Here is a 24,848-nt window from a genome sequence, read left to right as displayed (position 1 = left end):
ATTACAAAATGTATATATACAGTAAAAATTATAAGTTAGTAAAAGATAAAATAAAATAGATTAAGTATAATCTCGTCGAGATAAGTTAGGACGTCTGAATATACATTATACAAAAGATTTAATGGCTGCAAGAGCAATAGTCTTAAAATTGTCGTGGGTTTTTGGCTGTAATTATGCTTTTAAGAAAAACCGGGTTAATCAAGATAAGATGCAGCGTAGCTCAGAAAGAAGAATGATGATTCAAAACATGTATGAAAAAGGTTAATGGCTAAAGATTTTAATCGAACTTACGGTATTACCGATTTTAAGAAAGTGACTGCAATCTTGAAAGGGCACAGTGGATGCCCAAGGGGTGAACCATTTGATTTTCCAGGTTTGATGAGGGGTTTCAAGAAGGTATTCGGTTCTTGTTTGACCAGTCAATAAACTCTTTTTTCCCCGCGCAATATATAGGGATTGAACCCGGGCGGGAGAAGAGAGAGTGCAGCGAAAAAAGTTTAGGGACTGGCACTAGTTCCCAGTTTACCCCTCTACGTTTTGTGACAGCATCCCTCTGTAACCACGCCTTGCCTTCACAAAACATGGCGGCCTGAACAGTTGTTTATCAGTCATCATCATTGTCGAGTCAGTGCAGCGTATGGTCTTACACGAATACCGATGTCAAAGCTCTGTCACCCGCTACGATGATATCTCCTACTGCGCTGAATATGTTTTCGCCTTCTCCCGCCAGCTCGGAAGACATAGGTTCGTCAGCTCTGTTTCCATCTCTCGATACAGGCCTTTCGACTTCTGGCATGACTTCAGAAGAGGTTGATGAACAAGCTGAAGGAGAAGAAACTGAATAGTAAGTCTGAAGCTTGTTGCACTTGTTTTAGTGAATTTTAAGGACAATAATATCGGTGGATTGACATATTTCGGGACCTGCAGTCAATTCGGTATTGTCCATCGAACGAAATTGAACAGATCCACAATAAAACTTCATTCATTCGAACGTTAGATGGATTGAGCTCCGTAAAACCAAAGAAATTTCGGGCAGTCGATTACTTTATGACGAAGACAATCGAACTGAAGTTGATACACAGAACTGTTATTGTTGACCTCGGCCTTATACTAGTTCCATGCAATTCAGCTCAGACATGTATATGAAGAGTGCTACATTTCGGTACATTTGAATGTACAGTCAGCTCTCGCCTTGCGGAGACCCCGCTATTATGAACACGAGCTACATCTCCGGCCAAAACTACAAAGAAAAATTAAAAAATTAACAGGATAAGGACGTTTCGGGAAAAATTAACGGGATATGTAGATCAGATGAAATGGGATATCGCGTAGGAAAATCGGTAGGAAAGTCATTAATTTTTGCTACTGGAATTAATGGGATACAGGATATTTTGGCCAAAAATTAACCGGATGTGGATACTAAGCCCACCCCCCTTGCTAATGGGGTCTCCTACAGTGTTTATGGAAACTACTCCTGCTACTATGGACTTTGGCTGTGACAGAATGGTGGACACTTCATGTATCCCCAAACTAATATTCTCATTACAACAGACAACTTGGACACATTGATTGATATTACTGTTATTGAACTGCACTTTTGGAATGTTTACACTGTTTTGACCACCATAAAATCCCACATTAAAACCCTGGCCTTATATAACTTTTGGGTGGGCTTATAAACTGGGGGCGGGGGTGGGGATGGGCTTATATCCAGATGGGCATATAAGTGGAATAACAAAAATGTTTCGGAACGACGAGATAAAACATATCGGAGAAACAAATTAAAGCTGACATACCATTACATTTAGGGCTATTACCCTATTACCCTATTATGCTATTAGCCAATAACTTCTGATTAAAAATTTTGATATTTGTAAAACAAACGCAAAAGGAGCGCACTTACACATTAGAATTAAGGACGTTTGGGCTAATTGTTTCTGCACAACCTTACTGTGCACGCAAATTCACACGCCATGTCATGCATGAGAGCATGCACTGAGTAATGAAATAAACAATGATAGGGCAGATGGCCATTGCTACAGCTTTGCTTAGATTTAACGATCTTGGAGGTTTGGTGACCGCTACTTTTCTTTCCAGAAACAGATTTCATTTACAATTATCTCCACATTGTCCAAAAATGAACAAAAAAATAAATGTGGGAAGTTAAAAAAAAAATTCAAGATTTCTGTTCACGGGACATGGTATCCTGCCATCTTGCGGCTACAAGGCGCCTGAAACTATGGTCGCTAAATGCGAACTTGTTCTTTAAGGAACCTCACCAGTTGACTAAATTCACTTAATAGGTCCACTTAAACAATATTTGGCAGAGAACATTTCACTTCAAAGATCTAATGGCAATATTTTTGGGCTTACAGACACTGTGGCATTATTCACTAATGAAGGCTGCCTGATTTTTTCAGATTCAGGGTGTTCTTCTGGGCATGTTCTCTCCAAAACAAAGTCAGTGACCCCCCATTTTTTTGCATTTTTGACATAACTAACTCATCATCTTACAGTGGTAAAAGTCTCAGAAAAAAAATCAGTGTTGAAAAAGTTTCGTGCAAACGTCCTTAAACTTACTGTGAATACAATCTTAGAGAAGGGTGCATGTGTTCCATTGAGGGAGGTACATGTAGCTGACACAGTAATGATCGTGATTCTGATATTGAGGTCAGAGATCTACAGTTAGTGTTTTGTTTTGTGCACTGTTGTTTTTCCCCAGTGTTGATGCTGTAGAATCCTCCAAAGTGGAATTAATGGAAAAAACACTTTTGGAAACATCTGAGGTATGGGAGGTGGAATAGATCTTTGAACAGTGTATGGTACAGCTTTATATGGTAACAGGGTAGCAACCAAGAGTAAACATGCATGTTACAAACACATGTAAGTGAGAGATGCTGTGAACTGAAATGGCAGTGATTGACCACATGTTCATGCTAAATTATTTTGAAAGTGGCAAATCGTGTGGTTGTTTTCTGGGAAAAAAGTTGCATGGTGTTCTATTGGGAAAGACACCTTACTCTCTCAAATGTTGGTTTGAATTTACCAGAAAGTTAGTGGTCAGGAGCTCATTTCTTCCAGGAGGGAAAGAAGTACTGATCTTCATTGTCAACAATCAAAAATAAAACTCATTATAGCCATTTAGCAAAGACATATATGTCAAGAATCTGGGATTTGGTTCAAGTATCTTGATGATTGATGAAATGATCGCTAAGATTTATGTCTGTGAAGTGTTTTACATGCACATTATTTGGAGAAATGTCTCAGTCAAATTTATAGAGGTTTGTATTGAAGATGCATTTCAGTGTCCCTCAGAGGTGCACAAGTATGGTGGTGGTAAAGTAACAGAAACAGCTGTTATGTATTTTTGCTATAAAATCGAAACATTATTGCTCTGTGGCTCTGACACATTGAAATTACATATAATTCTTCATCTTATGTAAAGACTGCTCTGTCAGCAAAAATGTGAAAAGATATGTCTTCTCTTGACCTACGGGACAGCCTTGCGCTGTCAAGCAATGCAAAAGCTTGGAAATTCAACTTGCACCATTACAAAATGAACTACCCTGTTGAGCTACAACTTTGTGAAATGTCAAGTTTTTACTTTCAGAGGGACTTAATGTAATTCTGATGAAATGAAAACCTGCAGAGGTTAATTTTTACTTTTTTTTTTTTTAAATTTATTTTTATTTTGGAATATGACAACGTCACATGAAAACCAGCTGACCAGCATTGGTGTCAGTGATAGCAGGCTAGCTACTAGGCAATTGTCTTTCGAATAACATAGGAAATCTCGCACTTAAAAAGAACAATCTTTGTATGTTTGATTTCAGCAAATTTTACTTCAAAATGGAGGCAAGTTACATGTAAAAGATATTGCAGATGGAATTGTTGAAAGTGGCCTTGTTCCACCAAGGTTAGTTTTACACATATCAACTTCTGTGAAAACTGCAAACTCTGTGTACCATGTACATGGTTTTCTACCTTACTTACCCTTCGTAGGCTGTAAGATCTTAGACTCATGGTATGGACCATCAACAAACACAGTGTCATCCCTGTTTTCTGGTGGCTGAAGTCTTGATAAGCAGGTGTATTTCTTAGCATAAATCAAAACATTTAATACATGGTATAAATTTGCTGATGATATGGTAGCCATATGAGAATACTACACATGTACAGGTTTTTTGGTTGAAATCATACACATCCCAGTCAGCAGTTTTCTGCTATGCACCACTGACAGTGTAGGTTCATTTTTGGCTTACAAATTTTAGTTTTGCTGTTGTTTATAGGTGATAAATTGCTTGCTTTTACTGGCTACATGTGCATGTAATTTCCTATACAATGTACATGCACATGCATGCAATTAGATAGGATGTGAGGTCGGATGTACAATAATTCTGGATTTTAAAATAATTGTTTATACCAAAATGACTATTAATTAATTAATAGATATCTTCTTTATAAAACTGTTCACATTTAATTATGTGCATGTACATGTATTGTTGTACAGTGTACAGAGAAATTGCCTGCTTTGGACAACTGTTGGTGGAAACTTTTGAGGATTGCTGGTTTGTCAATCTTGACTCATTGTAGAGTGCAAGTAATTTGAAGCTAATTTGCTTGCATCATAGGTCAAAAGCTTTGAATAGTTTGGAATCTATTTTATATCGTGAGGTAAGTGCTAATTAAAATCAGTTGTCGCAATTAAATCAGAACTTTGCTCCTGTCCCAATGAACACATTTGGTGAGACATGTACCTGCCGTTCATAAAGAGCTGCACCCTGTACACTAGTTTACCTGTTATAGCTGAGTATGTTTGACAGGCCCTTGCTATTACAGGTGAACTTACCTGTTGTTGGGGAAGTCAAAAATGATACATAACATACATGTTATTTATTTACTTTTGTCTGTCTGTTGGATAACTGTGAAGCTTTTTGTTTGCTTGTTTTTCTCATGTAGACTTTCCGTGAGGGCTCCAGGTTTAAAAGAATTGATAATCACTTTGGATGGTTTGCCCTGATGGTAAGTGCTTATAAGATGTGCTGTGTGAATAGCATTGAATGTTTATACAATGTACATGTTGTGGTCAATGTGATTAGTTACACCCAGCTAGTTCTCAGGCATGCCATGTAAACTGAAAAACATAGTTTAGACTTTAAAATCTCAACTGGTGGGAGGCAGACCAGTTGGCCATTTGCAGGCTTGACTAAGTTACTGAACTAGGGTCTACCAAGAAACAACTCCAGCTTAGTAGTCAGAGGATGTGAACCCACTGTTATCCAAATTCAAGTCTCACTTGCCCTAACCACTCGACCACGCTGCCTCCTCAAGATGCTTTGTCTATGAGTGTGAGTAATCTTCCAAAAAAATTGCATCTTGCAAAATTTACTAAAAGTCAAATTTCAGGGTCTTACCATTTCAATTATTTACTTTTACATTTCTTTTGCTAAGCGTAAAAAAGTCTCAAGTTCAAAAAGACATACGTTTCATTGCCTCACAAGTCTTGAATTTGCAGGTTCCATTTTTTACCCTTAAGTTACAGTAGAACCCCTCCACCGTCAGGGAAATGAGGAGTGGCCACTTAATAGGGGCTGGCCATTTAATTACAATAGGGTCTGTCAGGAATAAGCGTAAAGCTTAGTAGAAAGATACATGTAATAAATTTTATTCAAAGGGAAACAATGTTTGAAGGCTTGTGACTACTGTCGTACTTAATCAAAGCCTATCAATGTTTTCCTGTTGCATTTGTCACAAAAATACATGATCTTTTAAAAAATCACCTTCACAAATTTTTTTACCATCGGGTTAACTGCTTAGTGAAACTGGAATCACGTACTAAAGAAAATCATAATAAATGCGTGTTTGAATGTTTTTATCGGCTGTCACTTTCTATTTCGGACTCTTATATCTGTTGTTATCTGTCATTGCCTTTTCCAAAACAAAGCTACATGTAAACTATGTGTATTAAATTGTGGGTGGCCATTAATAGGGGTAGGGACAATATGCAAAGCCGATGACAAATATGCAAGCCCCTTCCTAGAATTTTTATTTAGCCTGTTATTTGCATAAAATGTCTGGCTACAACATACAGCAACTTTGCGAAGACGCTGTAAACATTTACAATGGAGATCTCATGAATCTTGGTCCTGCAGGAAGTTGATGTTGAAGATGACGATGATGATGATGACTCCGTGGATAACGAGACAACAGAGGGAGATGATCAGGTATAATTTAGTTTTGGAAATAATTTTAGATGAAATTTGCCTTCTTCTGAACTGTTTCTGTTACTAATTTATTTATATATCCACGTGTGGTTCTAAAATGTACTTGCAAATAAAGTGTTTTAAGCTGTGAATCACCCAGAATGACAATAACAATTTATTAGAAAATACCCTAAGTAAAATGATATAATGATTTATAGTGATAATAATGATAATGATAATGATAATGACAATGACAATGACAATGATAATGGTATTGATGATAATAATAATTTAATAACTTCTAGAGTGCTATTTACATTTACTGATCAATAGTACTTTACAACTTAAAATACTACTGACAATAAAATTCAAATTTCTAAAACTAATCTCATGTATATCAAGAATATTTATTGGTTTAAAATTGTGTTTTGAACTGTAAAGTTCTTGATAGAAACACAGTAACAAGTTGTTTTTTTTTTCCTCACGGAATTTTCTAAAAAAAGTAGAAAACATGTTTCTCCATGTTTCTAACAAGTTGTAGAAGTTTGGGAGAACTCAAAAAGGCTGTGGAGACACTCTCCTATTAATTGCCTCATGTTCCAGGGCTCGACACTAACTTTTCAACTTACTAGCCTAGTGGCTGGTGACAACTTACATGTTACCAGCCAAAAAATAAATTTACTAGCCAAGCGTTGATGTTGGCTAGGTCCAAAAACACCAGAATTACTATCAAGACTTGAAAGCACAATGCAAGTGACTCTCTTTAATACATTATTGTTGGTAATTACATTGTACTTAAACCAGTTCCAATAAAACAACAAAGTATGTTATACAGTTAACAATAAAGATTAGCGAAAAAACTGAGCAACGACGTTTCGGTGTCATCCTGGCACCATTTTCAAGTTAAAAAATATTTGTGTGAAAAGTAAACTAATTTATACCAATGGTAGAGGTGTGAAATTGAATAAATTAAGATTAAGATAGCTGTTCAATGTTCATGTTCATTCCAATGAGGTGTCAAACACTGGTAATGAGTTCAGTGTCTGTTCAAAGCCTAAACAAATACTTTTGCACGAATGAAGTCTGACTGTGTGTTAAGGCTCGGTTTCTTCTTGCGAATCCACAACATTTCGTGGATCAAGCAATCGAACTTTCCCTGACATTTCTTTAGGATCTTAAAGTTGTTAGTCAGGTCACCAACTGTATCAACTCGGTGTTCAATTTAATCTTATAAAAAAGTATGTTATATTTATAAAACAATGTAAAAAATGAAAAAAAAGTGCTTTAGCATTTTGGCGGTGGACGTTTTAGACTTGCACCTTCTTCCTGAGTGGGTCATTTCTTTCAGAACTCTCGTTTTTTGACTTTTTCTTTTTTATTGTGGTAAAAAACCCTCTTATATCCATTATGGAATTTTAAGAAAAACAAAACAATGCAATTTTGCGTCTGAAACCTCTTGACCAGTTAACATATAGTCAGCCCACCTTGTGTCACGCTTGACCAGGGCATGAAATTGCGACTCACTAGTTGCCAATGCGACCAAAAATTGAGCACTGGCGACTAAATTTTCAGAACTGGTCACCAGCTGGCGACTCGCATTTTGTCCGATAATTAAAAAAAACCACGACACAATTTTTGTTTTTAAATCTTTATAGTAGGAAATCAATCGGATATGGTAGCTAGTATACAACTCACCTTTCCGTCCTCAGTAAAATAATGTCTGAATATTGCAAGATAATCGAAAAAATTGAATGTATTTCGACATGTCGATACTGTGTTCATGGCGCACCATATTGTTCAGCGGCTTCTTCCGAAACTGGAAAGGTACTTCATGTATGATACCTTATAATGTACCATTATATACACCTCAGGACTAGAGACATGTCACCTGAGAACAACGGCAGCTTTATAACTAAGTGCTACTCGTGTTGTTTCTAATTGTTTTTGCTCTTCAATTGTCACTTTTCTTACATGTAAAGTAACGTATAAAATCGTGTTCTTGTGTAAGTTATATATATAATAATTTGGCGACCAAAATATTTACGATCTGGCGACCAAAATTTTTCCATTAGTTGCCAGCTGGCTCCCAAACGAAAAAGTTAATTTTGAGCCCTGTTGACTGGTAACATAAAACACTAGGGTGAACCAATTTATTATATATGTAATAACATGTTCAGTTTTCATACCCTTTCAAGTACCACACAGCGAAAAGTAAATATGATACGTCCGAAATGAAATTCTGACCTTGTTTCAGAGTGAAGTGTTTGTGTTTGACTTCCTTGGGGAAGACAGAAACTAGTTCGGCCAATTTCATAGCCAAAGTGGCTAGTGGAAGTCAAAAACGTACTAGCCAAAACTAAATTTCTACTAGTCTGTGGCTAGTTGGCTACTGCTAGTGTCAAGCCCTGTGTTCCCACAACATTTCTTGTCTTCAGTGTTTCTAAAACTTGATAGAAACATGGTACATGTTTTCTGTTTCATAATTTTTAACATCTAGAAGTACATGCACTGTTGGTGTTTGTACATTCATGTATAAATGTACTTAAAATCCTTTTGTAGTCTGTTAGAACCACTGCATCAAAACATCCCATTGACTACAAAAGGAAGTACCTTGGAATAAAGAGGATGGTCAAACAACTGGTGTTTGTATGTATTTAACTTATTATTTTTACTTCATAGCAATTTTTTTTGTTTTTGTAGTCTAATAATGGCATAGTATAGCCACTTTAGGAATAAATTGTTGAAAAATCTTGTAACTTTCATCGCGTGCATGTATATGTTGACACTGGAAATGACACATGATAGACCTGTGCCAGGACCATGCATAGTCTAACAGATAGACTTAGTGCTAGCAATTTTGCGTGATGGTGGCAACTGCTACTCCATTAGGGCATACTGTTCCACGTTGTTTTGCTTTGTTCTGAGAAGTTTTTGTACGGAAGAGAACGCGTGGAAGTTTTTTTAAGGCCCCACCCAGCCCAATGCAATGCAGCGCAGTGCAGCATAGTGGCAGCGACAGTGCAGCTGTCATTTTGTCTCTTTTCCAGTGCAGAAACAGAACTAGTTAACTTGCAACTTTGCCTATCAAGGGACATTTTCACTTGATTGAAAACTGCCAGACAGCTTGTGACATAGGCATTTTTTTCTTGCTCTTTTTTGCAGGAAAATGGTGCACTGAGTGATGAAGTATTACGAACTGAGGCAAAGCTTCAGAGAGCAAAAGTGGAGAGGAAGTAAAAGCTTCAGTTTTGTGTTATATTAATTGAATTTATTATTAGATAAATATGATAAATATTATGATGATTGGAATTGTGTCAAACCATTGAACTTTTAGTCTAAAATAGAGTATGAACTCTGTATTACATGTTAGTCATTCTCTACAAGGGCTTTTCAAATTTGTTGTACAAAACTTGCTAACATGACACACTTTTTGTATGCGGTACAATTTTTATGACTGTCTTACAAAATACACTAAACAACTTAACACCATCAAAAGATCACTAATTAAAATGCTTAGACCTGCAGTTTATGTTATTTGGATTTTTGGTAAGCTATAATTACTCTGATAATACATTCAGACCTCATAAATCAGGATTGTCTTTGTAATCTTCCTTGTTACCATGCAAGGTTCATTCTCAAGAGACTGTTCCAGTACCAAGCTGCTGCCGAAGCTGGGGTCTTCCAAGCAAATCCCTATGGCCCCTTCCCACCTGACATACTGCCGCCTGTCATGCTCCCCCCATTTGTAATGGACAAGACCAAGGCACCAAAGGTCAAGGCTAAGAGAGCAGCGGCAAAACCAAAGGCTGAGAAGGAGCCAAAGTCTTCGACAGCAGCAGCAACAGCTGCAGCGGCAAAAGCTCAGAAGGCTGCAGCAGATGGCGCAGGTTTGTATCGATGTGTTAAAGTGATTTTACATGTATGTGTCTGGGAGAGAGGTGATGGGAGGCTGGCTGGAGTAGAATGAGGGGCATAACAAAAAAGGCTGAAACATCCAAAAACAAGGAATACTAGATGTCCAAGACGGAAGAGAGAAGATCAAACTGGAATGAATGTCAATAGGGCGTTTTCTTTATTTCAATTTTTGGTTGTCAGTTTCCTTGCATTTGTTTGATTCTGCAGTATCTCGAAACTTGTTTTTCAGCTGTGTGGTTTCGATTTTTAAAATGGAAACCTTAAGGTTTTCACGACCAGTAAATAAAATAAATAATTAACAATTATTCATCGAAGTGGATATTTACCTCGCCGCTTCGCTGTTCAGTGAATATCCTCCACTTTCACCGACACTGAGGTGAATAATTGCTTTAGTATATACCACACAAGCTAAATAACTAGCGGACCAAAGAGTAACTTTATTTGTGACAATATACCGACAAATGGTCAAACAAAAAAATTCGCGCGCCGTGCAATGCTTGGAGGTGAATAGTACTTGGCCAATCACCTCCGAGCTAGCCAATCAGCGTGCGCGGAAAGTACTATTCACTTGTGTGGTATATACTAAATTACAATATTTAGAGAGGAAACCACATCAGCCGTGGCCGGTTTTCATGCAGGTCCTCTATCCTGGTCGAATTAGAATTTGGAGTGTTGGTTTTTGAGGTGGGAGGAAAACCGGAAAACCTGGAGCAAAACCTTTAGAGCAAGGCGAGAACCAACAACAAACCCAACCCACATATGGCACCAGCTCAGAATTGAACCTGGGCCACATTAGTGATAGGCCACCACTCTCACCACTGCGCCATACCGGCTCCCCTGCAGCTGTGATTTAACAGTGAGGGGTTTGCATGCAATTTTATATTACATACATACAGTTGAACCCCACTATCTTGAACTTACAAGTACAAGGGAAACGTAAAATAACATAAGATGGCAGAAGATCGAGACAGCCATGCAGTAAATGATTGAAAAAAGGAAAAAGTGAATCCAAGGGAAAATGATTTGAGTTCAAGATGCGGAGAATTTAAGGTTACCTAGTTTTGAGATAACAAGGTCGAGCGGTGTTGTTCTAATATGGGAATATCTTTTGCCGTGATTGTGACAGCCTTGGTCTCTTTTCAAGTGTATAATGCAAACAAGTAATGACATTCACTTTTTTGCTATTAACAGCCAAAGAAGGGGCAAAAGAGAAAGAGAAACCTGCAAAACAAGAAAAGAAGAAGCCCGCAAAACCAAAGAAACCAAAAGCACAATCTGAAAACTCTACACCTGTCGCTGCTGCTACTGCAGCCGCGGCAGCACCGAAAGGTGAGTATGTCTTATTCCTTAGGCAAGTAGAGATCAGCTGATCAACTACCTCTTGAATTACTGTAGTTACAATGATATTATGTTCAGAATAAACATGTTTCAATTTTTTGTCGTGAAATTCATCGCCTGGCGTGAACACGATCCGTAGTAAAACGTGTTTCACCTCAGCATTAGAGAGGTTTTAAACTGAGTGTCGTAATACCGAAGCAAACCAGATACTTACATGTACCAATTAGACTATACTCAGCCAATCTCAAACCATAGTAAACCCAAACCCAAAACCAAAACCGAAGTAATTGCCTGATTACTTTCTACACTTAATTAAAACCACTCTAATGCACAGTAGTAGGTGTTTTTGTCAGTTATGCTCCTGAGGTTCCTTAGTTTCATTCAAAACACAAGCATGGTCTTTATGTTCTATCGTATCTATTAACTATGGTTCTGTGTAACATATTTGCTGTTACTGCAGCTGCTGTCGCAGGGGCTAATCAAGGAACTCCTCCAGTGAAACCCAAGAGAAAGAAGCCAGGCACAGCCATCAAGAGGAAAGTGCAGCCCATCACAGTGGATGCTAAAGGTAACAAAGCTAAACAAAAATAGATTATGTGTTCTCTATGCTGTACTTACTTGTAGTAATCGTCGTTTAACACAAACGTTCTAGAAATAGTATGCCTACTTGGTGAGAGGAGAAGATCGAATAGAGTCTGAATATAAATTTACGAGTGTCCTTGTCAAGATCGCTGGTTAGATTCCAGCAACCAAACAAGTAGGATCTTACTCTAACCTTGAAACTATTGAACGTCACTTGATTCATAGTAGCATCTTGTGTAAAAACGTTGTCAACAGATAATTAGAAGCTTTTAGGCCGTATAGGTTTTTTGGACTTAAAATGATAAACAGCTACCGTTGAAAATGCTTCCTTTCTGTGCTTTTCTTCTCACCCAGGTAAACCCATATTTCCTATTGTCCTGGGAGGTCTTACAGTCCACAGTCTTGGTGAGGTAAGTGAACTTGGAGCGAGAGTGTGATCTCTTGCTCTGTTGTTATGAAGAGTCTGTTTTATTAATATTTGTCAAAACTCCAAGACATGAATGATGATCGCAGTTATGTACACAACTTACTGAATCAGTTCTTAAAATAAAACCTGAAGAAAGTTCAATCTTGAACGGAATGCGAACCCATGACCTCTTTGACACTGATGCAGTGCTCTACCAATTGAGCTATCAAGCCAACTAGGAGCTGTTTGAGTTATGTAGATGGTGGAAGTGCAAGTGAATATATGTATTAAAGATACTTGCACTGACTGGGTGCAAAGAAAACAAAATTTCGGACTTGCTATTCTGCCAAGGTCACACTATTATTTTAATACTAGCCCAAAAGCGATTCGAGGACCCCTATCTCACCCCACCGCCCTCCCCCAAGAGAAAAAAAAAAAATCTGTTACAGTACTTCTGTAACAGAATCCACTAGCCCGAGGCTATCGGACACGGCTTCTTTGCACACTAATTGACTGCTATAGTTGGTTTACAGATTGTTCACGACAGACCTGGTTTCCACTCGGAGCGTTACATTTGGCCTGTTGGTTATTGCAGCTCCAGGACTTACCCCAGCATGAGGAATCCAGAGATGAAGTGTATTTATACCTGCAAGATTCTAGACGGAGGGTTTGGACCTCAGGTGCTCAGGATTTTGAGTCTTGTTCTACCTGTAATAGCTTAAAGGAGCTCAGTCACGGTTTGCGCATATTGAAAAGTTTAGCCTCAATTTTTCAAATTCGTCGTTTGTAATCCGTGTCAATCTTCTCCATCCTTAGCCATCCTTGTTCCTTTATAGTTTATCATTATCTCTTTGGTGTTTTTCTATCTTATTAAACTGTTATTTTCAGGTTCCCCACCATTTAAAGGTAATTTTGTATGTGGCCAAAATAACTCAAAATACCGTGACTGAGCCCCTTTAAGATTGCACTTATGACTTGAAACCATGTTTGAACTTGAACACATGCGCGGAATCAAACCCGAACCAAGATTTTCTGGTTCTGTTTTGTTGATTTTGTCCAGAGCGTTGGCCCTTTGGTCACTGCCGGCCGAAAGCGCCCTGGTTCTGACGAGAACAAAACCGCCCGTAAAGCTGCTTGCTTGCATAATCTCGATACTACTTTTGACTGTAATCCATTCTGTGTGATTCTAGTTTGAGATGTGCCCTGAAGACGACCCAGATCATCCAATCGTTGCATCCTCTGCCACTGCTTGTCACTGCGTGGTCCTCAAGGCGGTCAATAAGGCCAGGTAAATATCGCGCTTGTCACCTGTGGTCACCTTATGTCGTTGTTTTAACTTACCCGTGTGACATTTGTTCTCCTTACAGAGGTAGGGATGCTTCCAATACTGGTTCGGGTCCAGAGTTTTTCGGTTTCTCTCATCCAACCATTCAGTACTTGATTCAAAGCTTACCCGGGGCACGAAAATGTACCAAATACCAGTGGGTCAAGTTTGAATTGCCTAAACCACAAAACAAACCAGGTAAGAAAGTGTTTTTTGTACATGCGAAAAGAATTGTTTTACTGCAAAATGGTGCTATTGTGCTGGCAAAATGGTTCTATAATGCAAGCATTAGTCTCGATACTCCAACCATACTTATCTGCTCAAAGTTATGCCGGCATAACGTGTCAAGCTCTACTTGGGACGGGCTTCATATTTCTTTTCTTAGTATAGGGTATAGTATAACAATAGGGTTTCTCAAGGTCATAAAACCTTGTTGTTTATTCCGAGTCATTATGTTCAATATTTTATGTTTAGCTGAGAAAACAGACATGATTCACTTGTCTAATCATGTTACTTAAGCAATGGGGTAGCGCTTATTGAAAAAACGACACTCGAGGAGGGAGACGTATCAACGAGGGGTAGGGGGTACTGAATAGGATTATTACATATCACACGGGTGGAGAGAGGCACTGTGATGACAATAGATGCCATCGACTATTAACTGGGAAATCTTGTCTGAACCTGTACACCACTGGTATACGGGCAAACTTTAACTAACGCTTCACCTAAGTCTTGCTTCTATATCATACAATCTTTTATTTGTCGCAAACGCACTTTTTAATTTGAATTGTACTGTTTCATCTTAAGGTAAATCAACGACTACAGACCCATCGGGTGTCGCTCAGGGGATCCCCGCCGCTGTTGATGAGGATTCTATTGCTAGCTTGGAGGAAGAAGAAGAACACTTGCCACCAGCGATGCCGACACCTACTCCGACGCCGACGTTTCATCCCTCGGCTCCGATGGATCACGATGAAGAAATGTTTAAAGGTAACTGAAGTCTTAAAATAATCACAATAGGAAACTATTGAGCTTCAGCCAAATTAGGGATTTAAAACCGTGTTATTTTGCCCTGAGGGGAGAGAGAGCTGTTAAGCCAACAGGAGGGTGCTGTTTAGTAGGGAAGGAACGAGAGGCGGAGATAATTATTTCTCTCGACACTTCAAACGTGTTCTAACAAACCAGAGCGAACTTAGCCCCTTTTTTCGTGGCTGTCACTGCCAACATGTTTTCCTGCACTTACCGCCTGTCACATAGTTTCCCGCGCTTTCCGCGGTTTCATGTTTTCCCGCACTTACCGTCGGCTACGTATTTTCCCGCGCTTTTTGCTCGTCACACGTTTTTCCCACTCTTTTCATAGATTGCATGCTATCCCGCGCTTACCTTTTCCGCGCTTTAGGCCGAATCAAGAGACCATGATTTCTCTTGGCCGAAAACACGTTTTCCCGCTTTTTTCATAGGTTTCATGTCTCGATTTTCCGTGAATCCTAAAAAAAAACCCTTCTAACTACGCGAGAAGCCACGGTCACGATTTGTTACTTGATCTTTGCCAGATACAGACATGGGACCGCTGACTCTAGCATCTACCTTCACTCCTATGTCGTCTCCAGGCCTCTGCAGTCCTAGTCCCGACACACAGCTTGATGGGTTAGAACACGATAACGAAATGGATACCGGTAAGTGTATAAGTTAGCTTCTTAAAAACTTTTATTGGCCGATAGGAAAGAATTAAGGCTTAAAAGCCAAGTTCTCCGTTGGAGTACTATAGCAAATAGGTCAAAAATGGTCAGGAGAATATCGGTGTTGACCTCGCTAGTGGTTAATCTCTTCTGTATGCACGCAGGAATGAATCCGCTGATGTCACCCACGCAATCTGCCTTCCCGACATCGCTTTCGGGCATACCACTGTCTCCGACTGCCGCTGGACAAAGTTCGTTCGTATTGCCGCCCACTTCGCCACTATTCGGGAACAGCTCGGGTTTTCCGGGAACGGGGATTCCGGACTCGCCTCCAAAATAAAATCGCATGCGATGCATTTGTAAAGGAACTTCACTGGCGTTCTTGGGATCTTGTTTGGACATCCTCTGGTATGTGCTAGTCGCCGTTTGTTGCGTCTTAATCTTTACTGAAGACGTCTTATTGTAGTGGAACAATATGGACTAGCATTGCGAATGTCTACGGTTAGCACTCAGGTTATAAGGGGTAGGCAGGGAAGCCAGGACCCCCCGTGATTTGCCGTGGAATGGAGGTTCAACGAAACCGCGACTCTTGTCGTTTAAACTATGATGGCGGGAGACTTTCGACCTGGGAACCGAAAGCTGAAAATTATTGGAGCAAAATAGTGAAACAGAAACTTTGTTTTGGTCAGGATTCAGGGAGAAATTGGCAATCAATGACATGGTCGCTTCGTGACGTGTTCGTCGCTGGTTTAAACTGAAACGAACAGTTTTAAAGCAACTAGGTTATGTTGAAGTCATTCAGCAACAGACACAGCTTGCGTTCCTTGCAACTTTTGAGCGTTTTATGGTCGATGGACGTTAAGCTAACAGAAAAAAGCAATTTCAGATACCGGACAAATGTTTCATCTCGGTGTAGCTAAAACCCAGTGTTCTTTTCCACGTAAGAATGTGCAAGATGAATACAAGATGCAAAGTATATTTGATATGTCTAAAATTTGAAACAGACAAGCAAAACATAGTACACATGCGTATCTTTTGGTCTGACTGAAAGAACATACACGAACTCTGGTAAAGTTCAACTTGTAAATTCTGGAATTACTTGTTGACAGTATGAAATCGGTTATTAAAACATTTTATGTACGTCCTCATGAAACGTCTTCTTGCTGCCAAAAAAACTGGCTTATAAAGAACACCAGGAATGAATCGTTACTATTCGTCGTGAAATTGCTTCAAGTGCCAAATTTGTTGTTTGGGTTTTCTTTTTGTATTTGTTAAAATCTTGATTGGCAGATTTAGACTGGGGACGTTTTGTGTAGGCATACACCACCAACTAATCAAGCTTAGCCTATTGGGCAGCCGTCTTTGATGTGAATGGCGAGGGAAGACTGGGTGGAAACTCTCAATTCTTGCCCTCTCCTCCCTGCTTTTCTTACCATTCCCACTCTACCACAATCGAAATCAAAATTGGCATCTTTTAGTTGACTGTTTGCAAATTTCTTTACTACCGACTGAAATGTTGATCAGACTGTTCTGACTGTAAGGTAAAGTTAAATCCACATACTAGCCAAGTATCCCACCAGGCTGGAGCCTACCTCGGATACTGTAGCATGAAGCGACTAGGAGTGTTTCTACTCCCCCCTGGAGGGGTTGCTAGTCCATCGCAGGGTTACCCCCAAGCATTAAGTTATACACCTGGGTATAGAGAGGCATTGTGAGAGTAATATGTCTTGCCTAGGAATACAACACAATGTCCCCGGCCAGGGCTCGAACCCAGACCACTCGATCCGGAGACGAGCCCACTAACCATAAGGCCACGCGCCACCCGGACTGGCCGTTCTGACTGTAGCGCGGTATATATTTTGCGCGCACGGCAAAACATGAGAAACGTAAATGTAATTAGCTGAAAATTAATTTGCTTGTCACCGTCAGTAATAAAACCTTTTATGAAGTCAACTTCATCAATCAGACTTAACAACACATTAAAATGTGAAAAGAAAATGTCCGCAATCTTGGCCTTAACGGGGTACCCCAAAGAACGTTTTTAAAAACTGTTCATCTGTTTGAAGGAACGATTGCATGCTTGCGCTAGAACTAAAAACACTTCAGGCTGTTTCCGAGACAAAAGTGCAGGGCGCACAATGTGTAACATATACCACATATAGTAATAGCTCCAAACCCTCTTCAGGCTTTCGTTAGGTCGTCGATTGGCGAGAGGCATAATTCAAACGATAGGGGAAAAGAGGCTCGTTTATTGACTCGCGTAGCGTGAAAGAGCAAAGATGGTTACCAATTATGCTTGAATGCAAAGCTAGACTAGGTCTAAGTGTAGAGTGCAAAGGGTTCGTTTGCTATTAGCGTTTTCGGTAAAGTGATACGGAGTGAAGATATTACCCGTGTGGTGTTTTCATTGCTTCAAATGTCTTGCGACGGGCTTAATGAAATTCACCCGGTTTGAGTTGTAGACAGGTTAAAGAGACGGAGAATTAAGAGACATACGTATTAAAGTGATTTATCCAATTAAGACAAGAAGTGTCTAGGAACTCCTAGGGGAGCCATTTTTAAAATTTTTTTTATGAGGGTTGTATGACGACGAGAAGCCATGGAGAATAATCTGGGTTGGGCTGAGGAGCGTGAAGTGGTTCTTTGGTTCTTTTGACTTCTAGCTGAGCTTGCATCAAGCTATGTCTCTCAAATTACTTGGCCTTTATGAGTATATTTTAGCTTTGTTAAATCTTTAGAATTTTTAGGTAATTTATCGGCTCTGTATTTAATAATGAGGTATTTGTTACGTAACAAGCATGTTCTGGATGTTTTTGTCATTAATGGCCGCCACGCGTTTGTTCTTAATCTCGATTTCTATCCCTCTATCAAATCCAGTTATTATTCCATTTAATCCTTGCTAATCTTGTTCAGTTTTAGCCATCCTTGGCCCTGTGCAGTTTATTTTGTGGTTATGAAGGGTTTATGTTTCGTTATCTAGAAGTTTCGGTCGTTTTAAGGCAAATTTTATCCGTACTTTGTAATGGGTTGTAGCCAGCTCGTCTAAAACTCGAAAAGCCTATATATGTGACCTACCATGCCACCTGTCATAAAAACGTTGAAGGTGTTGGTGGGAGGTCTTCCTGAAATCTCTCGATAAAGTCAAATCGTGTACTGTAATTGACTCCAGGTCAGAACTAATTTTAAAACACTGATATCCATTTCAAACAATATTTCTTTCTCACGAACCTTATTTAGGCTTGTGTGTTCATGTCATCACATAATTCAACCTCGTGATCAAGAACTGAGGGGGCGAGTAGCGACACATCACTTTTTTTAAGTATTCCAAGAAACATCTGTCCTCTTAACACCCTTAAATCCTTACAACAATAAATGTCCACGGCTTATTTAAAAATTTCTTTGTAAGCTGGCAATGCGGTGCTCACTTTGTGACACGTTTAAGGTATTGCCAAATGTATTATAATTAGTTTCACCCTTCAAAGCCAAAATGAAAACATACTTTCAGCAGATAGACCTGTACCGTCGCCTGCGGATGTTTATCACAAACATTTCCACGTATATTTGATTTCTTTGATTAAAGGTCACGCTAAAGGCAGAGATTGTAGTTTTTTTTTTTTTCAAAAATCGACCCTTTAGAACAAGGGATACGAAAATATAAACGGTATCATTCTTGAAAATCTAGGGTGTTTTCCGGAATACTACAGCAGTAGGTCAATAAAACTTTTGAAATAAGACGACAAAACCAAAGCAGTTTAGATTTCGTTGCCCGTTTACAGACTTACTTCAACTTTCGAGATTTGAAAAATGTAAGCACACTTCTTCTGTTGTCGTGCTATTCGTATTCATGAATCTGCCAGTGAACGCTCCGTTCTTCTTTGGAACATTTCTCCTCTATTAACTATGTTTGGAAAGACACACTTTTCGAGATGGGCTCGATTACCCCCGCTTTATCGACTCCGGCCTTCGTTCGTACGAGCTTTTTCCGAACATTGGTCAGGGAAGAGCGCATGGTTTACACCAAAAGTCCCAAAACGTTGAATTTTCCTAACTTGTTCCTGACTGAACGCTAGGAAACTATGCATGCCCTATAGAGTCTAGGCTATTAATGAACGAGCGTGAGTAATCGCACGAATGAAATATAATTTCCTCATAAAAACAACATTTAAGTTCTGAGCTTTCTGCAGTGTGATAGGCACATTCTTAAATCTCGTATTTCAGAAATAACCGTTGAAAAAGTGTGAATTGGTTTTGTTTTGTTTTGTTTTGATCATAATGAATGAAGGTCTAGATTCGATATGCGCAAAGGTGAAAAAAAAAAATGTAGCTTGTAAAACCGTGTGATTAGTGTTGACGAGATTTTACGGGCTAGGAATGTAGCGTAATGATATTTCGAAACGTTCTTAGTTTCCCAGGCCACATGTACAAAGGTAATTAGCTTGGAAAGATTTTCGCAGCTAGGAATGTACCAGTTTAATGGCGTCTTGTAACATTTAGTTTCATCCAGAATTAAGCCTTTCAAATGCTTGTTTATTTACAATAGGTGTCGCCGGCGGACTTTCGTTATCAGGAAAACATTTCCTCCTAAAACAGGAAAGTGCATGTTATCGAGAGCTTGTTTGTTTTGGCTAATTTAGGCACCACGGAAACGATTTGTGCGTGGTTTCGCTCTGATGTGTCAGCATTTCAGCAAGCACTTTTCCACAGTTGGTGCTTCTCTCATATTAGAATAATAACTTGGCGTGAAAAAAAACCTGCATTCCGAAGCAGCAGCTACAGCCACCCGGCCAGATTATACCACTTTGAAAGAAGTGCTTTTCGAAAAAGGCATTTTTTACCCATTTTAAAGCAGGCGCGAAAATTTGAAGTACAAAAATGTCGCACATGCGTATAGTTACCGCAGAGATTTATTTTAGGGTTTGTTTACAATCCGATTTATGATGCGTGCTGTTTTGAGCTTCTTCGGAAATGACGCCACTATGGCTGTTGTATGGCGTTTTCTCAAACCTAAAGGAAACGTTGATCGGTATAAGTCATAAACGCAACATTCCTGTTTTGTAAACCTGCGTGGTAATGCCAACACCGTGCAAAACCAAATATTTGCAATTGCAGCGTCAGACTTTTCGCAAACAAGAAGTCAAAATATGGTAACGTTCACGAAACGCCATTCGAACGCTCAATAAAGGCGGGTTTTTATCGAGGCGGACAGCTTGTGTTCCTAAATGACTGGCAGTCTTTTCGAGTGTTTGAAAGATTAATTTGGAAAGTAAACACTTAATTGTTCTATTCAGGAGGAGATAAAAATAAGTAGATGTAATTACAATTTGAAGCGGAACTTCTGATACTTTTAAAATATTTTTACTGTATCAAAACTATGAATGGAATATGTAAGGTACTGATTTAATATTTCTCTCTTTGCGAGATCACTACGTCATTTTCAATGTTTTTTTGTGATACCAAGAAGTCATAGCAAACTAACAACGGTTAACAATCGCTCAGTCAGATCAGCGTGGCTTCCATCATGCCAGTCCGTATTCTCTATTTCTCATTTTCTTGTAAACCAAAGATCGCTAAACTTGGTTCTGACTTTCGAGTCTCTGTGCACCGTATGACACTCTTCTGCTTGCCTAAAAATCTATTCAACAGTACTTTCTTTTGTCGTTAAGCACTGTTTATTTTGCAATACAAGGCGTGAAAGCTACTCTTTTTTAGCAAAAGTGATGGAACAGTACTTTTATGTGGTGCTGTTTATCATGCTGGGCAAGGTTGTTCTAACTTTCAAGTTGAAGTCTGTTTGACACTAGCTTGAAGTCCCAGAATAGTTGGGTGGAAGTTTGCGGCCCGCTTCCCAAAAATCTTACTCTGTTTGTGACGAAAATCCGAATTTCCTTCCCTATTTATGACCTGACAAAAAATTTGATATCCTATTTATGACCGTTGTGGCTGGCACAGTTGCCCTAAACATAATATTGTGGAGGACTTCTGTTATGGTCTTATCGATAATGATGAAAAAGTAGCTTCTTCTAAAAGACATACCCAATTCAAGACAAGAGTGCAACAACCATACCCTATTTATATTTGTTATGACCAAAATGGCCAAAATCGATACCCTATTAATGACCAAAACAGCTGAAAAACCATACCCTTTAGGGCCGCACATACCTTTATAGCCCATACAAGGGAGTACCCTGCCAGTGTGAAGTGAGACATTAAAACTATTGAAACTATTCTGCATTATATTTATGTGAAGCTCTTTGGTTTTCAGTGTAGTTTTAAAAAACAATTTGAAAAGTACACTGAAAACCTCATGCCTTGATACGAGCTTGGTTCTCACATATTTTGCATAGTTTCAAACTGAGTAAATAAACCGTTACAAACACGTTTGCAAATGCTAAATTTTGAAATAACTCGTAAGTGTTCCTACAAACTGAAAGACAAGCCTTAATTTATGACAGCGTTTTTTTCGCGGCCATCTTGTTTTCGACCGTGTAGGCAGTTACCTCAAGACTGGAAGGAAATGGTGATTCATGGCGAAATGTTAAAAAACATTTGTACTCCGGAATTCGACGTCCAATTTTCCCCGCAAAATGAGACGTAAACATCTGTAAAGATTCTTTAAGACGGATTCCGCTCAAAGTTCGAACAATAAGTGCAAAAATTATTTACTTAAAATCTACTCACAGCCCGGCAACTTTTTGAATACTATTTAAAAATCTCACTTTAATTAATTTCTCTAAGTGACCCCGCGATTAAATTCTCAAGCATTTTCGAAAAAGTTATTGTCAAACCTCGTAAGTATGCTTAATGCGTGTGTTATTGTGTTTTTATCTGACGCGAAACGTCCGTTTCAATTGAAATATGGGTAACTTCAAGTTCAATTTTCTCTCGCGGGGTCATCTTGAGGGCTTAAGTCTCGATAAATTCTTCTTACCTTTATTCAAAGCATCACCATGCTATGAGGTTTTTTTGGTGGCTTTATTTTTGCCATTATTGCTCGAATGTTCTGCGGAAATCATCTTAAACTCCTGAAAGATCCACTTCTCTTAGACCGAAAATGTTCCCGAAAACCCTCTACAAGACTATGTCGCTAAGTTCTTTGCTTTTTTTTTTTAGTTTGAAAGTGTGCTATATAGAACGCAGACATGGTTGTAAAAAGAGTCTTAGAAGCGAAATCTAATATCAAATAATTTCTGGAACATTTTCATTTCTATGGCTGCGATCCTGTTAACCTTTTCATTGCTACAATGTAAAGGAGAAGTCATCAAATTTCGTCGTTAAAAACCAATAGTCTTGTTATAGTTTCCCGAGCATTTTGGTGTATTTTTCTGCCACACTTTGGGTGGGTCCAGACAAAGAAAACCAGAGAAAACCGAAACGTGATGGCAAATGTTACGAGCTTCGAGGTCTATTTAGAGAAAGGCTGGGCAACATCTCTTCGTAAGCCTTTGTTAATTGTATTTCTAATTAACGACCTTTGCGTTCGACTCAAGCTTAGTTCGCTCTTCCTTATGCCAATAGAAACATGAAGCTCGTAAACCAAAAATCGTTACCTAATCGTCTCTTGTTGGAGATCTTGCAAGAACACAAACTGAAAAAATTGCAATAAAACGATTTGGTCAGCAAGCCTGCTCGAGAAGGTATCCTCATAATCAGACGACTTTTTTACAAGTTGAGTGTAGTTATTATTGCTATTTTTTCTGATCTTCTAGCAATGAAACCGTTAGAAGATTTTTTACGTCAAAAATTCTCATTTGGATGACTCTGGGGTTTAAATCATTCAATGAATTAACTTCAATTATAATTTGCGCGCGTTGGTTTCACAACGCTTCGTTTTGGCTTGTTCCTCTGTTTTAAACAGAAGCAAAGACCAATTTTTTTTTTTTTCGGAAGTGGGAGGATTAAAGTATTCCGTATGTTTTCTGGTAACCTAACTTTTTTTTTGGAGGACGTGCAAACCAGGGGATTAAGTTAATTATTTTTGCAGCTTGATCAAATTTGTTGATTAATGTCTGACGCAAACTCTTGTCATTCTTTTATTGTGTGGGAGTCACGAAATGTTTGATCTTTGTGAGCTGAACTTGCTACGAATGCCAAAAAGACGTATGTAGTAAACAAGGTCAAGTTTAGAGGCTAATATTAACATACGGTATACGTATTTTTATAACCCAGGATAGTTTAACGATGGCATCATCTTCGAAGCTCTAATTTCCAAGTCACGAATCAACGTTTAAAATTAAATTGCGGTTAATAATAATAAAGAAAAGAACTGGGAAAAAAATAATAATAAAAAAAGTAAACAGGCGATTATAGATTAAGGCTTTCTAGAATAGATAAATGAGGTAAACATGACAACTGGTATAAGAGATTATTTTATCACATGGCTCTTCCAGTTACGTCATAATTTAATCTGATTTGCACGCAAAGTTTAGCGCGATAAACACGCTAGTGATAAAATGCATCACGCAAACACTCAACTGTTCTAATGTAGTCACGAGCCTGACGTGCTTCGAGGGACAAAGTAAACGTTTAAAATTTTTCGTAAATGAAAGACTAGACACGTTCTAGTAAACCTTCTCTAGCCACCGCGGGGGCGTAGTTCATTAGACATTTTAAAAAGGAAGTAATCAACCCTCGAAATTAAAAAAAAAAATGTTCTTTTTTGTTGGATAGTTTTCAGATTGAATTAAAATGAAAAAAAAAAAAATAGTCAAGAGAGAGGAAAGGAGAGTCAAACCTCCCCGTTGTTATTATTGCAATAAAAATGAAATCACTGTTGTTCTAACTGTAGGAATTTTGATACTTTAATTAACTCTTCATCCGTGGTTGACAAACATAGATGATTGAATAAACGCGCGCTCACGAAAATTTTCTTCTCAGGGCACGTTCTCGTATGACAAAATTTTTTTTCGCGCCCAGTATCAAAACCCGCAATCATCACCATTTAATTTTAGTTCGTTAGTGGATCGTGCATTGCATATTAATTCTGAATGCGAGATATTGAAATCTTGCCGAAGTATTATTCTTCCTCTCTGCAATATCAAAGATTCATTTATGAGAGCATTCGCCATTCGTCACGCAGCGCTTGCAAAATGAAGTATAGTCATTCAGGTTTCTTTCAAATCAAGCGACTTACAAACAAGTACTGTTTCTTTTTACGCGCTCGCAAACTCGGTTAGCTCAGTTCTTTTTCTTGATGGCGATCTCTTTTTTTTGTTCCGCCCGTTTTATTAACCTATATTGGTGGATTTGTTTGGGATATAAGCTATTGCGTTTTGATTCTAACTTGCGGTTTCCGCTAGACACCGCAAGAAAACCGTTCCTTCATTGAAACTTGCCTTTTGAAAACTTGAAACGTGTCGCCACCTGAGATCTTTCTTGCTTACACAGATAAGACTGGCTGAAAT

At 38.7% G+C, this 24,848-nt stretch overlaps 1 protein-coding gene across 1 annotated transcript; it reads left to right on the top strand.

Annotated features, from left to right (window-relative positions):
• Nucleotides 1-247: 247 nt before the first annotated feature.
• LOC145493281 (transforming growth factor beta regulator 1-like) lies at nt 248-24,225 on the top strand. Its single transcript, XM_081472708.1, has 18 exons — nt 248-844; nt 2,723-2,786; nt 3,834-3,916; nt 4,632-4,674; nt 4,960-5,022; nt 6,153-6,224; nt 8,763-8,849; nt 9,366-9,436; nt 9,831-10,090; nt 11,310-11,447; nt 11,917-12,024; nt 12,393-12,448; nt 12,978-13,124; nt 13,635-13,732; nt 13,812-13,966; nt 14,576-14,758; nt 15,322-15,444; nt 15,612-24,225. The coding sequence occupies exons 1-18, from the start codon at nt 684-686 to the stop codon at nt 15,785-15,787; spliced, it is 2,088 nt and encodes a 695-aa protein (XP_081328834.1). The 5' UTR covers nt 248-683; the 3' UTR covers nt 15,788-24,225.
• Nucleotides 24,226-24,848: the final 623 nt, after the last annotated feature.

This window comes from Orbicella franksi, chromosome 7, assembly GCF_964199315.1.
Source record: "Orbicella franksi chromosome 7, jaOrbFran1.1, whole genome shotgun sequence".
NCBI classification, from domain to species: domain Eukaryota; kingdom Metazoa; phylum Cnidaria; class Anthozoa; order Scleractinia; family Merulinidae; genus Orbicella; species Orbicella franksi.
The sequence above is the reverse complement of the archived record's forward strand: the minus strand, read 5'-3'. Positions and strand labels throughout refer to the sequence as shown.